Below are 15,448 nucleotides of genomic sequence, written 5' to 3' on the forward strand. Positions count from 1 at the left end.
CTAGGGGATTTTCACAGTAACTTCATTGAAGCCTTCTTGTGACAATAAGCGATTATTACAAAAGCAACTCCAGCTCCCTGAATGAACTGCAACACACTGCCACCACAGACCTAACATGTACATGATGGGCCGAATGGTCTCCTTTTGTGCCTTAATGACTAATCTTGAGACCAGACCTGACCTCAGCCCCAGGCACCTCTTTGACCCCAGCCACTTCCACCAGCAACTCTTCAGCCTCCCACCTCGAACCCGTCCCGTTCCCTGACCCTCCCCGAGTAATAATTTTCACGGTGAAAAATATTTCGCGCTTTGTTGATTTTTTTCAATGAAACACGGAGTTCCGCCCTCCAGATCAGGGCCTGACAACTTCGCTATCTCTTTGCCTCCAGCAGGCTTGTCGGCCCAACCCGAGGAGAGAGAGGGAGGTGCCGTGTTACTCCTCCATCTTTGGGAGTGATCTCTGGCGCGAGCAGCCGTGTGAGAGCCACAGGCTGCGGCCTCCTGAATCCTGGCTCCCTGCCGGCGCTGTGAGCCGACACGCTATGGAGGGGACAGGGCCGCTCGCGGAGCTCCACAACCTGGAGCGGTTTAAAGGAGCTTTCAAATACCAGGGGTGCGGGAAAGGAGTGGAAGCGATGCGGGCTCGCGAGTTCAGCAGACTGACAGGTAACCGCGCGCGCGAGACTGACACCGAACCGGCAGCCAGCCAATTCCCCCTCTTCAGGTGGCTGCCTGTCTGTCTCTGTCCAATATCAAGAAGCAGCGAATATACATGACGGCTGCAGGCGACATGAACAGAACTGCTGTGGGACTTAAGGCAGCTCAGTATTTGATACACCGTAGTGACAGGAGAGTACTGTACTCTTGGATTTGGTGGAAGTAAAGTGACGAAGTGGAGCTTGAGAAGAATATGTTGTATGTTTATGTTTTTTAATACAGGATGTTCCAGATGGATTTCGGGAGTATACGAATTATGTGGGAGCCATCTCAGAATCTCATATAAATGGGAATATTTCAGAGCGTTTGGGAAAAAGTGTGGGATGAAGTATGTGATTATTCGGTGGGAGAAGTTATGTGATATGGAAATAGTGGTTGGGTACATGGCGTACTCAGAATGGTGTTTTGGATTTGTACTGGAATTAGGAAAGGGTGCCGGGATGTGTTAAACCTCATGAACTTTGTGCTGTTGCACAAGTCAGCTCATCGTGACCAAAGAATAGTGATCCTGTCGCAAGGTCTGGATTGTATCTCTGAGGCTCAGCTGTCCCTATTCCTGGTATTCGTTCAAATCGCAAGTGTTATTTTTTCTTCTCAAATTGAGCTAAGCACAAATATACGTTTTTGTGCCGCACAAATATACATTTTTGTGCCGCTCAATTTAATTCAGTTTAGTTCTTTCCAGGCTAGCTCTGATATTCATTTTGATTCTTTTCCACTTGTTTATCTCATTCTCCATGTGAGTATGTATGCATATGTTTTTGATTAGTTATTTAATATTCTTCACAGTCGTCATTATTCTTTATTTCTTTCCAGTGTGGACAATAAATACTCTTTATTAGTGCTACAAGTAGGCTTATATTAGCAATGAAGTTACTGTGAAAATCCCCTAGTCGCCACACTCCGGCGCCTGTTCGGGTACACAGAGGGAGATTTCAGAATGTCCAATTCACCTAGCAAGCACATCTTTCGGGGCTTGTGGGAGGAAACAGGAGCACCCAGAGGAAACCCACAAAGACACAGGGAGAACGTACAAACTCCGCACAGACAGTGACCCAAGTGAGAATCGAACTCGGGACCCTGGCGCTGTGAAGCAATAGTGCTAACCACTGTGCTATTGGGCCGACCTAATTCATCTGTAATATATAAAAAATTCTGTATCCATAATGTACTTCCTGTTTCTCGCATTTGTTGCATATTTTATGCAACATACTTTTATCATTGGTTGAAAGTAAACAGAAACAAATCAGAGTTTAAGAATCAGCAAACATACATTTCAAAAGCAAGGTAAGTAGCCAATCAGTAAACAACCAATCTTGAATGACCAGTCAGGAGAAGTCATAAGTTTAAAAAACAAAGGATAATAATGGTAAACTAAATTAATAAAAAACAGTTGAAAAACTAAAAGTTCAGGGTAAGTAAGAATGGAAAGTAAGTGACAATGACACTTAAAATGCACCACAAAGCACTAAATTCAGTAATTGACTCCGAAATCCACAAGTGAGTCAAACCTCACATTCCATCATTCTGCCAAACAGGTTCGCCCGTGACAGTTTTTCCAAATCTCTGGTTTCCTTCAAATAAAGGCAGACCACAGGAACAACACCATGATTCAAAACCCTGGCATGCCAATGGTGTGCTGTCAAATTCCAGGTTCCAGCTCCCGTGAAAATACTGCCTAGCACAATGCTGCCTGCTAAATGTCTGGTAATCACTCCCAACTCCAGGCAATAACAAATATACAGATGGTGGGGGGAGGGGTATGGGTTCAGTCGGAGGTGGGCTGCCATCATTGGAGGGGGGTCGCCCTTGGGCTAGGGGGGGGCTGAATGGGCACCTCAACCGCGGGACCACCATGCCACCCCAGAACATGTATACCCATAATGGGGGAAACTCCAGCTGTTGCCCATCTGTCCCCGTCCCCCCCAACACCCCCAGGACAGAGCCCCATCCATGGTAATATGGTGAAGGTCACTTTAACCCCACCCTGATTGTGGCGACTGCTAGCCGCACAGCTGAAGATTATTGCTAATGGGGAATTGGAGATACGTTGCCTGGGCTCGACGGGATTTACCCCTGAATACTGAGGGAAGCAAGGAAGGAAATTGCTGCAGCCTTGACTTTGTATCTTTGTATCCTCGTTGGCTACAGATGAGATCCCAGAAGACTGGAAAAGAGCTAATGTGGTACCGCTGTTTAAGAAAGATAGCAGGGATAATCCTGGAAACTATAGGCCAGTGAGCCTCACATCGGTAGTAGGTAAATTATTGGCGAGAGTTCTCAGGGACAGAATTTGTACCCATTTGGAAACAACTGGACTCATTAGCAATAGACAGCATGGTTTTGTGAAGGGGAGGTTGTGCCTTACTAACTTGATGTAGTTTTTTGAGGAGGTGACAAAGATGATTGATGAGGGGACGGTGATGAAAGTTGTTTACATCAGTGTTTTTCAATCTTTTTTTTGAGTGACCCACGTTTACAGAATGGCCGATTATCGCGAACAATGCCACACTCGTGCAATATTCTCCATAATTACTTTTAAAAAGTCAGACTCATTGTTGCTACTTCTGTATTATTGAATATAAATTTGTAAATTGAGCTGCTGTTTCACCTTAAACGACAGCTCCACCCTGACACATTGCTAAAGGGTGTTATATCTTCACACCCATTGTTAGAATTTGGAAAATTGCTCGCAAGCGCTGGAAAGATTATCAGGCTCAATATTGCACAGTTTTAACAATGTCGTGTTCACGTGGTCAAAACCTAACACAACCTCGGGTAGGAAATTAAGCTCAAAACTTCAACTTCAGAAACAGGAGCCCTAACTGTTGAACTAAAAACACGGTCAGACAGAATGTCACTGGACGCCTGTCAGTACCGTTTCCCAGGTAATTATGTAACAGACTGAAAGCATGCTTAAAAAAACAATGCTGGGCACAGCTCAGTTGACCAATATGCAAAACGTGCAGACACATTCCATTCCATACTTCTGCAACATTTTACTGGGACCTGTATACATGAGTTTAGTTTAGTCGGCAGCTAATGTTATCTTTGGTGAACAATTGAAGCCCCAATAAAGGTCCTTGCTGCAGAGGAACTGATTCAGCTGATGAAATCCATGTAGCCACACAGCAGAGACGGATGCTTGGGGACGAGCACCTGAGAAGAAGGGGTGGATAATGGCATGGGACGTGAAGAAAAAAAGAGGTGTACTTGATGGACTAGACTTGAGTGGAGAGACAATTTGGATATGGAAGGAGTGGACATAGGTACTTGTAGGGGTGGAGGAGGCTGTATGTCCAGCTTACAAAATGATCAGAGGGTTAGATAGGGTGGACAGTGAGAGCCTTCTCCCGCGGATGGAAATGGCTAGCACGAGGGGACATAGCCTTAAACTGAGGGGTAATAGATATAGGACAGAGGTCAGGGGTAGGTTCTTTACGCAAAGAGTAGTGAGGCCGTGGAATGCCCTACCTGCTGCAGTAGTGAACTCGCCAACATTAAGGGCATTTAAAAGTTTATTGGATAAACATATGGATGATAATGGTATAGTGTAGGTTAGATGGCTTTTGTTTCGGTGCAACATCGTGGGCCGAAGGGCCTGTACTGCGCTGTATTGTTCTATGTTCTATGTTCTATTAACTGAGAGAATGATAAAAGACATACGGCAATGAACACGGGACATCCTGAAGGGGGAGTGTGAACAGCTAGAGGTCGTAGCACACATAGGTACTAACGACATAGACAGGTAGAGTGATGAGATCCTGCAGTCGGAGTTCAGGGAGTTAGGCGGTAAGCTAAAAAGCAGGACTTCTAGGGTTGTAATCTCAGGATTACTCCCTGTGCCACGTGCCAGTGAGGCTAGAAATAGGAGGACAGTGCAGCTAAACATGTGGCTAAACCGGTGTATAGGAGGGAGGGTTTCAGATTTCTGGACCATTGGGATCACTTCCGGGGCAGGTGGAACCTGTACCTGAAAGCGCACAGCATACAGAACAAGGTAAATGAGCTTGTTGCGCACATTGAAATTGGCCGGTACGATATTGTGGGCATCGCAGAGATGTGGCTGCAAGGGGATCAGAGCTGGGATCTAAATATACAAGGATATGTGTCCTATTGAAAGGACAGGTAGCTGGGCATAGGGGCCGGTGTTGCATTGTTAGTAAAGAATGAAGTTAAATCGATAGTAAGGAGCATATAGGCTCAGAAGGCATAGAATCACCGTTGGTAGAGTTGAGGAATCACAAAGGTAAAAAGACCCTGATGGGAGTTATGTACAGGTCCCCTAGCAGTAGTCAGGATGTGGGACAGAAAATAAATCAGGAGATAGAGAAAGCATGTAACAAAGGCAATATCACAATAATCATGGGGGACTTCAATATGCAAGTGGACTGAGAAAATCAGGTTGGTAGTGGATCCCAAGAAAAGGAATTTGTGGGATGTCTAAGAGTTGTTTTTTTGGAGCAGCTTGTGACAGAGGCTACTAGAAAACAGGCGATTCTGGGTTTGGTGATGCGTAATGAGGCAGACCTCATTAGGGAACTTAAGGTGAAGGAACCCTTAGGGAACAGTGACCACAATATGATAGAATTTACCATGCAGTTTGAGAGGGAGAAACTGGAATTAAATGTAACGGCATTACAATTAAATAAGGGTAACTACAAAGACATGAGGGAGGAGCTGGCCAGGGTTGATTGGAAAAGGAGCCTAGCAGGGAAGACAGTGGGACAGAATGGCAGTAGTTTTTGGGGGTTATTCAGGAGGCACAACAGAAATTCATCCCAAGGAAGAGGAAACATGCTAAGGGGAAGACAAGGCATCCATGTTGACGAGGGAAGTCAAGGACAGCATGAAAGCAAAAGAAAAAGCATACAAAATGGCAAGGATTAGTGGAAAGCCCAGGATTGGGAAACCTTTAAAAGCAAGCAGAGGACAGCTAAAAAAGCAATAAAGGGAGAGAAGATGAAATATGAGTGCAAGCTAGCCAGTAGTATAAAAGAAGAGAGGAAGAGTTTTTTTCAATATTTGAAAGGTAAGAGGGAGGCAAAAATAGACATTGGACCACTGGAAAATGTGGCGGGAGAAGTAATAATAGGAAACAAAGAAATGGCAGAGGAACTGAATAATTACTTTGCATTAGTCTTCTTGGTGGAAGACAGTGGGATGCCAGAGCTCCAGGAAAATCAGGGGGCAGAGGTGAGTGCAGAGACCATCACAAAGGAGAAGGTTCTGGGGAAACTAAAAGGTCTGAAGGTGGATAAATCATCTGAACCAGATGGACCACACCCCCCCGGTCCTAAAACAGATAGCTGAGGAGATTGTGGAGACATTGGTGGTGATCTTTCAGGAATCACTGGGGGCAGGAAGGGTTCCAGAGGACTGGAAAATGGTAAATGTAACACCGCTGTTTAAGAAGGGAGGGAGACCGAAGACTGGAAATTATAGGCCGGTTAACCTGACTTCGGTCATTGGTAAGATTTTAGAGTCCACAATTAAAGATGAGATCGCGGAGTACTTGGAAGTGCATGATAAAGTAGGACTGAGTCAGCATGGCTTTGTCAAAGGAAGGTCATGTCTGACAAATCTGGTTAGAGTTCTTTGAGGTGGTAACAAGGAAATTAGACAAAGGAGAACCAGTGGACGTGATTTATTTAGATTTCCAGAAGGCCTTTGACAAGGTGCCACACAGGAGACTGCTAAATACATTAAGGGTAAGATCCTGGCATGGATAGAGGATTGGCTAACTGACAGAAGGCAGAGAGTGGGGATAAAGGGGTCTTTTTCAGGATGTCAGCCGGTGACTAGCGGTGTGCCCCAGGGGTCTGTGCTGAGACCACAACTTTTCACAATATACATTAAAGATCTGGAAGAAGGAACTGAAGGGGCTGTTGCTAAGTTTGCAGCTGATACAAAGATCTGTAGAGGGACAGGTAGGAAGCCGGGAGGGGGGGGGGGGGGGGGCTGCAGAAGGGTTTGGACAGGCTAGGAGAGTCGGGAATGAAATATAATGTAGAAAAGTGTGAGGTTATGCACTTTGGTAGGAGGAATGGAGGCACAGACTGTTTTCGAAATGGGGAAATGCTGAGGAAATCAGAAGCACAAAGGGCCTTGGGAGTCCTTGTTCACGATTTTCTTAAGGATAATGTGCAGGTTCAGTCGGCAGTTAGGAAGTGTAGCCATCTGGGATGGCCACTTCCAACTAGTACAGAGAAATTCGCAAAGCCTGGCGGGTAAAATGGACAAGCCAAGAATCAGGCAGGCTCAGAGCCTGAAATGCATATTTGTCAGCAAAAGTCCAGGCAGTATCGAAACTCCGTCCCATTAGCATGTTAATCAGGCCGATTAGCATTTGATGGCCCATCTTCCTCAAAACAAAGGACTGGTACTCAAGCAACCGGGACAGTCCCAGACATTTCGGCGCCACTCCCTGTTCACGGGAAATGCAAACAACGGGGTCAGTGACTGCTTGGGGCACGCCCAGCCATCCAGATCCCCGCCCACTTATTGGTTAAGGAATCGAATGGAGTGATCAGGGATCACCCAATTAGTAAGGCCCAAATCGAAGGACCGCCCAAAAGAGCGCGAACCCCCCCTCCCCCCGAGTATAATAATAAGAGTTTGCCATATGTTCACTCTCTTTTGGCCTTGGTACCCCGGTCACGGTCATCGCCAATCGCAGCAACACCAGGAGCGAGTCCAAGTTCAACGCCCGCGACCAGACGGATGAGCCCAGCTGAGCAACAGTTACTCCTTCGAACCCGAAAGATCCAGAATTGAACATCGCCCACTGTTTTCTGACCTAAGACGGGTGCCCGAAGTTAAGTACAGGTTGTAATAGTTTTTTTTGTTCTTAAAAAAAAAATGTTTATTCTCCTCCTTTTTCACATTTTCTCCCACATTTACATCCATCAACAATAAACAATAATCAGCAAGATATGTCAGTCCCCATAATAATAACGATCCCAACTACCCACCAACCCCCAAACCTCAACCCGCATGTTTGCATAAACAAGTGACAAAAAGGAATCAGGGATTACCCGTAAGTCACCCTTAATCTTACACAGTTCCCCCGGTCTCCAGCTCCGCTCCCCCCCCCCCCCCCCCCCCCCCCCAGTCTCCAGCTCCTCCCGTCCACTGCCTCTTGTAAAACTCCTCCTCCCAACCTCGGTTCCTTCCCCCCAACTTTCCACCCCGGCTAGACCACTCGGACCCTGTTCTGCCAGGCTCCAATGGCCGCAGCCCCTCCCCCCACCTCACTCCCGTTCACTGGCCAGCTTAAACCGGCCAGCGTGGAGGCCCCCGCCTGGGTCCCTTTCCCACTTGCCCGGCCCTAGGAAAGCCCAAAGATCCCCTTTTAGCACACAAACCCCGCATATCCACCTACACCCCAAAGAACCCTCATTTCGAGTGAAAGTCCCGTCCCTTCCCTTGTCCAAATATATACCACATTGGCTCCTTTAGTCTCTACACCCGCGCGCAGTGATACAAAAAAGAAGAAAATACAGTCATGAGGTTACATCGGCACATGGCCATTCCTCAATTTGTCAGTTCTGCCACAGTCCTTCTGCTTTCGCAAACTCCTCCGCTGCTTCCGCCGTTCCAAAATAAAAGTCCCTGAGCTTGTAAGTCACCCTCAGATTCGCTGGATATACAATGCCGCACCGTACCTTGCTAATGTACAGTGCCCTCTTCACCCGGTTGAAGGCAGCCCGCCTCCTTGCCAGATCCACTGTAAAGTCCTGGTATACACGTATACCAGCTCCAGCCCACTGCACCACCCGCTTCTGCTTGGCCCAGCTCAGGACCTTCTCCTTCACACTGTACCTACGGAAGCGCAGAGTCACTGCCCTTGGCGGCTCACTCGCCTTTGGTACAGGCCTCCACGACCGATGAGCCCGATCCAGTTCATATCGGGAGTGATCCTCCCTCTCCCCCAATATTTTGCCAACATCACGGCAAAATACTCAGTCGGCTTCGGTCCTTCAACTCCTTCGGGCAGCCCCACAATCCTCGAATTCTGTCGCCTGGATCTGTTTTCCAGGTCTTCCATTTTTCCTCGCAGATCCTTGTTAGTATCCATCACCTTCTGCATCTCTTTCCCCATCGAGGCAAGTTGATCACCGTGCTGCAATAACGTCTCCTCCACTTCCTTCAGCGCCTCCCCTTGCTCTCGCACCTCCGCCACTGCGCTCGCCACCTCCGTCCTCACCGGGGAAACCGCCTCCTCAACCAACACACTCAAAACCTCCCTCATCTCCTTCCTCACCGTCTCCATGCATTTTGCAATCTGCGCCAACTGCTTTTCAAATTCCGCAGCCATCACCTTAGTTATTTCTTCAGCCGTAAGCAGTGCGGCCTTCCCTGGTGCTCCAGCCTCCATTTTCCTTGGTGACCCCGCGGTGACCTTTCCACTCCCCGACGGACCTTCAGCTGTTTTTTTTTCGGCCGTTTTCTTACTCACCCTCGACATTTTTCTTTGTTCTTTTTTTCCTCCTGTGTCTTCACTGTGCCTCCTCCGTGCCTTCTCCCTGCTTCTGCCGCCTCCGTGGATCCTGGGACCGGGCTTAAAGCCCCGAAAATGCCGTTGCCAAACGGGAGCCCTCCATTGTGCGGCCGCCTCCCGCCCACCGTCACCGGAAGTCACAGGTTGTAATAGTTGATAGGTGTAGTTAACTACTAGTGATTATGTTGCATGACTAATTGTATGTAAACAAAGTACCCTTGACCTTAAACTAACTAACTGGTGTTTGGCTCTTTGATCGATAGCCGGTTGAAACTTGTGGTGGTATCATTCGATACCTGGCGACTCTAAGCATTCGGACATAGATAGCATAGAAAGAAAGGCAAATTCACTGATTAGCATAATTAGAACAGAGCCACAGAAAAGACCAAGTAGAAAGAAAGGCAACAGTTATTGGTGACATCTGACGGGACTCGACCCAGAAGTGACTGTGTCACTCCGAGAGAACCCACAAAAGCATTCGAATTAGAATCCAAATTGGCAAAGTAAAAGAAACCACAAGAGAAACCAGTATCGATCAAACCTCCAGAATTCGTAAGTGTGTAATTTGCATGTGTACTAACAAAGGGATATAAGGTAAACTCGATAGATTTTGTTGTGTGAAACTTTCGGGAGTTGTATAAACCGGAAAATAGCTTAAGTCGTATCCGTGTTTGCACCACTGCTTTATTCCCCTTGTCCCAAATTTCCGGTAAGAAACAGAAGTATTTGTAGGGATGGCCATGAAGGCAATGGAACGCCTTATGCATCCACAAGAACCCGAGGTCGCAGCGACCAATAGATCAGAACAGTGTGCCGTATGGGAAGAAGAGATCAGGAAATACCTAAAGGGGAAAGGATGGCCCCTATGGTCTGAGTTTTGCGCGAATAAAGAGACAGGTCCTGGCAGCATAGGACAGACTTGGTGGGACAGCCTGACCGAGATCCATCAGAAAAGTGTGACTAAGGTTCGTAAGCCGATGGCAATCGTGTCCTGTCTGGCACAATTGCGAGGCACAGAGGAGGTCGTGAGGACGCTCCACAAGCAGCTAGAGGAGAAGAAGAAAAGTCGAGAGGGAGATTTAAGTGAAAGCGAGAGATTAAACGTACAGCTCCGAGAGCAGTTAGCAGCGAAGGACAAGGAAAGGGATGAGGTCAAGAGGGCACATCAATCCTGTCTCGCCCACCTTAGTAGCTTCCAAATCCAATACTATAAGGCCTACCAGGACACACAACGTGCTGTAATGGTCCGAGAAGAGACAGAGAATCAGGTACAGCATTAAAGAAAGGCACCTGTTAGCAGTTTTCCGGGCGGTACAGTACTTCTTGTACATAACCGGACTCAACCCAGTAACCATTTTGACCGAGCATACCCCGACACAGCTTTTATTGGACGGCAGACTAAAAGACGGCACAGTAAGCCAAATTTGAGCAGCGCTATGGACCCTACTCCTACAGGGACGTGACATCACTGTAAAACGGACAAAAACGCACACGTTTCTGGCCGATAATTTGCATTATGCAGGGACCCCACATGAGTGCAAGATCATTGCCCCAAAGCACACCACAGGACCCTTTGTTCCCAAGTCAGTACCAAGAAAGACAGGTATCGGAACCCAACCCACAGACAAAGCACTGAGAATTTATGTCGATGGCTTCTCCACAGTCCTTGAGGGAAAAAGGATAACAGGCTGTGGCATTTATGTAGAGGACGCGCAGGGATGCGCTTTAGAAGAGATAGCTTTAAAGTTGCCTGGACACCTAGGTTCGCAGGCAGCTGAGTTAGCGGCCATTGCTTACATTGTCCAGCACCCCGATTCATTCCCGACCCCTGCAGACATATATTCGGACAGTTTGTATGTCTGCAACAGCCTAACAGAATTCCTACCCCTGTTGGAATCGACAGGATTTATTTCCGCCGACAGAAAGCCTCTACCATCAGCCCCACTGCTCAAACATATCCTTCAGACAGCTAAAGGCAGGAAATATGGCATCGTCAAAGTAAGAAACCACCATCATTCCTCCCCGCCCGGTAATGTGAAAGCTGACGCCCTAGCGAATGCAGGCTCACGATATGGCCATCTTTGGCAACCCCCCGGAGTGCCCCAGTACACGTAGTTCAGGTCTCACAGACCAACATCCAAGACCTAGCCCAGGCACAGAAAGAAGACGAAGCGTTAAAAGACATTTTAAAAGGGAACTTCCCACCTCCCTATGAAATGTTTAGGAATTCTTTGACGGTCCATGAGGGAATTGTTTTAAAGGATGGAATTTATGTAGTCCCCACCCAGGACAGGAATGAGATCATTTGCAAGTTCCACGACTGATGTGGACACCAAGGGATTGAATCCACCCTTGCCCACTTCAGACCCCTCTGCTGGTGGCCTGATTTGAAAACCGACGTATCCCATTACGTCGAAAGCTGTTTAATTTGTGCTCAAAACAACCTTGATAGGTATGCGAAAAAAGCCCAGCTACGACACACCCGCCCTGTAAATGGCCCGTGGACAAACCTTCAATTGGATTATATTGGTCCCCTCCCCCCTGCAGAAATGGATACAAGTATGTGTTAGTGGTGATAGACACAGTTACGAAATGGGTCGAAGCGTTCCCCACGAGAACAAACACAGCCAAGTCCACGGCGAAGATCTTAACAGAACAAATTTTTATGAGATGGGGATTCCCCCGTAGTACTGGGTCAGACCAAGGTTCCCACTTTATGGGGAGGGTCGTGAAAAATGTGATGACGATATTTGGCATTAAACAAAAGTTCCACATTGCCTATCACCCGCAGTCCAGCGGCATTGTGGAGCGCATGAATCGTGCGGTAAAAGCCACCCTTAGGAAAATGGTGCAGCAGCACAACACAGCATGGGACATAGTGCTCCCATTCGCACTGATGTTTATTAGGATCACAGTGTCGAGCTCAACAGGATATACCCCCCATACCCTCATGACCGGACGATCCATGAAGGGTACCGAATACATATTCAGACTTGATTTGGCCAGCCCCGCAGTCACCACCCTGACCCATGAGAAAGCAGCAGTCCAGCACATGGTAGAGAATATTAAAGCAGCCCAACTCGCTGCAGCTGTTCAACTCGGCGCTAAATGAAAGCAGAGTAAGGCCTTCTTTGATAAAACAGTACACCCGACAGAGTATACAGTCGGACAGCAAGTAATGATCACCTTCTACAACCCCAGCTCATTCCTCTCCCCTAAATTTGCAGGACCCTATTCAATCTCGGACAAAATAAGCCCCTCGGTTTATAAAATCACGTATCCAAACAGAAAATCAGGATGGTTCTATGTAAATTAGCTTAAGGTTTATGGAACGCAGTGCAGCCACCCGCACCACCTCTCATTGGCCATGGCAGATAATGAGGACCCGCCCACTGACAACCCGAACTCCCCCTCCCCCAGCAACAGCAGCACGTCCACAGACACAACCTTGACCATGCCCCCAGAATCAAATTTCACCCTGACGCTTGATTTGGCTGCTAGCGACAGCGACAGCACTACTGAAGCCCCTGAGAGACCCAAACAAATATCCCACGAAACAGGCCCCAGTCATTACAGGCCTAGAGACCCCGACCACGATACACTCACCCTCTTTGTAACGATTTATTTGCCCACACCGGAACCTGACACGCCACCCAACGATAGCGACAGCCCCCTTGCCACCTCCCGACGGAACATGAAGCACTGGCACTGTGACAATTCCTGTCGCCTGACGAGGAATGATGAAATGGACCCCACATCGGGACATGCCGCGTTAGCACGCAAACTCCATGAACGAGTTTGGCACCCGAGGGATGGTGATGACTCCGAGTCTGACTCCCACCATGATAACCCCTTTGCAAATCTTTTTAAAATGGAATCTTGAGGTGTCCAGGTGATGTGAGTCAGGAACTGATTGAGATTTACGGTGTCCTGTACTCTGATGGAGCGTGCCCGCTTTTCTTTCTTTAATTTGTTATTTTTAAATGGTGAATGTTTGTTATTTGTGCGACTATTTGTGTCGATCTCACTAAAAACTTTGATACAGTTTCTTCTTTCGGTCTCACACCAAATTTCTTGATGCAGTCGTAATTACTCTTCTGACACCACATGGCAGTTAGTGAAACAAGTTTGTCTGGAGCCCATATAGTTACAAATTCTTACCGCTCTTGGACAGTCACTCAGGCAGTGGAGTAATGGCACTTATCCCAGCCCTGCCTGGGGACCCCCGATACATTTGGTCAGCCAAGCTCGGGTAGTGGAGCAACGGCACTGATCACCGCCCTACCCGGGGATCCCACCCATTCTTGCCCTGCCACGGATCATACGCACCACCCCATTCGGATACTTGTTTTCAAAACTCTTTTGCTGTTCTTTTCTAGTCCTGTGGTTTAAAGAATGCTTTTTGCCACAACTTTTGCCCGTTCCGGCAACCCTTCAGTTGCTATCCCCCACATACTGTTTACATGTCAAAAACACTTGGTTGGTAAAACACGTTTGCAGAGGACGGAGAAATTGTCCGCCCACTCAGCCCATCGACCACAGGCTGTGAGATTGCTCGCATTGTGACACAGAATTATTTTTTCCGGATGTCTTGTCTCCACAAATGGTTGTTTAAAAAAACAAAAAGTGAGGGAGTCACATATGCTGACGATTATAATGGGAAATTGACGTTAAAGGGAAACAGACAGACATACGAGATGTTAAACAACACGATTATAACAGATACTATGCTTGTTCCTCCAGGAAGATACGAGGATACTTGACGGCGAAGGAAAGCCCGAATAAGATGAAGACGACCCTGATGATCGGCATCATGATCGTCGCCACCCAACACAGCACCCCCAGCCCAGACACTACACCACACACACACCCAGCCACCGATACCCCCACATGGTGTGAGAACCTCGTCAAGTGGCATTCACTGTCCTACACAGTGTAAGCATTACTAGTAATAGCCATATTGTACAGTGTCATTCAGACCATTAGATCGCGGAAATGGAGGAGGAGAGCCTCCCACCCTCCAGTATACACATTTAGAGCCCCCTTCCTCGGACTCCAGCAAACCCCACACTCTATCTGAAACTTTCTCTTTAATAAATTCCACGGTTGTTGTTTTTGTTAATAAAGTTTATTTTCTGTGTATGAATGTTAGTGATAGGAAGAAATGTGATGCTGCTATTGGATTTTTTTTGTATTGTAAGATAAGTTCTTTGATTGTTAAATAGCAACATGAATGTAGTCTAGTTAGAGACAGTTAGAGGTTCCCCTTTTACTGAATGTTAAATGGCTCCCTAGAAATCCTTAGACATGTGTTGTTTAGGGAAAATTAAGTAAATGTTTTTGGACCCAGAGGACAGAGTAGAGTAGAACCTGTCCTTGGTTAAGGGTACCCGGCATTTCTGAGAACAAAGTAGACCCAGTATTGTGATCCTTCACACTTCACATTGAGGATCAAGAGGACGGAATGTAGCCATCTGGGATGGCCACTTCCAACTAGGTACAGAGAAACACGCAAAGCCTGAAGGGTAAAATGAACAAGCCAAGAATCAGGCAGGCTCAGAGCCTGAAATGCAGTTTTGTTAGCAAAAGTCCAGAAGGTATCGAAACTCCGTCCCATTAGCATGTTGATCAGGCTGATTAGCATTTGATGGCCCATCTTCCCCAAAACAAAGGACTGCTACTCAAGCAACCGGGACAGTCCCAGACATTTCGGCGCCACTCCCTGTTCACGGGAAATGCAAACAACGGGGTCAGTGACTGCTTGGGACACGCCCAGCCATCCAGATCCCCGCCCACTTATTGGTTAAGGAATCGAACGGAGTGATCAGGGAAGACCCAATTAGTAAGGCCCAAATCGAAGGACCGCCCAAAAGAGCGCGAAAACACCCCGAGTATAAGAAGAAGAGTTTGCCATATATTCACTCTCTTTTGGCCTTGGTACCCCAGTCACGGTCATCGCCAATCGCAGCAACACCAGGAGCGAATCCAAGTTCAACGCCCGCTACCAGACGGATGAGCCCAGCTGAGCAGCAGTTACTCCTTCGAACCCGAGAGATCCAGAATTGAACATCGCCCACTGTTTTCTGACCTAAGCCGGGTGCCCGAAGTTAAGTACAGGTTGTCTTAGTTGATAGGTGTAGTTAACTAGTAGTGTTTATGATGCATGACTAATTGTGTGTAAATAAAGTACCCTTGATCTTGAACTAACTAACTGGTGTTTGGCTCTTT

General features: G+C 47.4%; 1 protein-coding gene and 1 long non-coding RNA gene across 2 annotated transcripts in view; both read left to right on the plus strand.

The window, feature by feature from the left end:
- The first annotated feature begins 213 nt into the window (after window positions 1–213).
- The window catches only part of mocos (molybdenum cofactor sulfurase), a 421,047-nt gene continuing 405,812 nt past the window's right edge, over window positions 214–15,448 (plus strand). The window contains exon 1 of the mRNA XM_072508890.1: window positions 214–666. Within this exon, the coding sequence (XP_072364991.1) occupies window positions 543–666 (124 nt within the window). The 5' untranslated portion in view covers window positions 214–542. The remainder of the gene's footprint in view (window positions 667–15,448) is intronic.
- Window positions 7,888–15,431, plus strand: LOC140425062 (uncharacterized). Its single transcript, XR_011947755.1, has 2 exons — window positions 7,888–9,363; window positions 13,964–15,431. It is a non-coding gene; the product is annotated as an uncharacterized lncRNA (long non-coding RNA).

The sequence above is a fragment of the Scyliorhinus torazame genome, chromosome 6 (genome assembly GCF_047496885.1).
Source record: "Scyliorhinus torazame isolate Kashiwa2021f chromosome 6, sScyTor2.1, whole genome shotgun sequence".
Taxonomy (NCBI): Eukaryota; Metazoa; Chordata; class Chondrichthyes; order Carcharhiniformes; family Scyliorhinidae; genus Scyliorhinus; species Scyliorhinus torazame.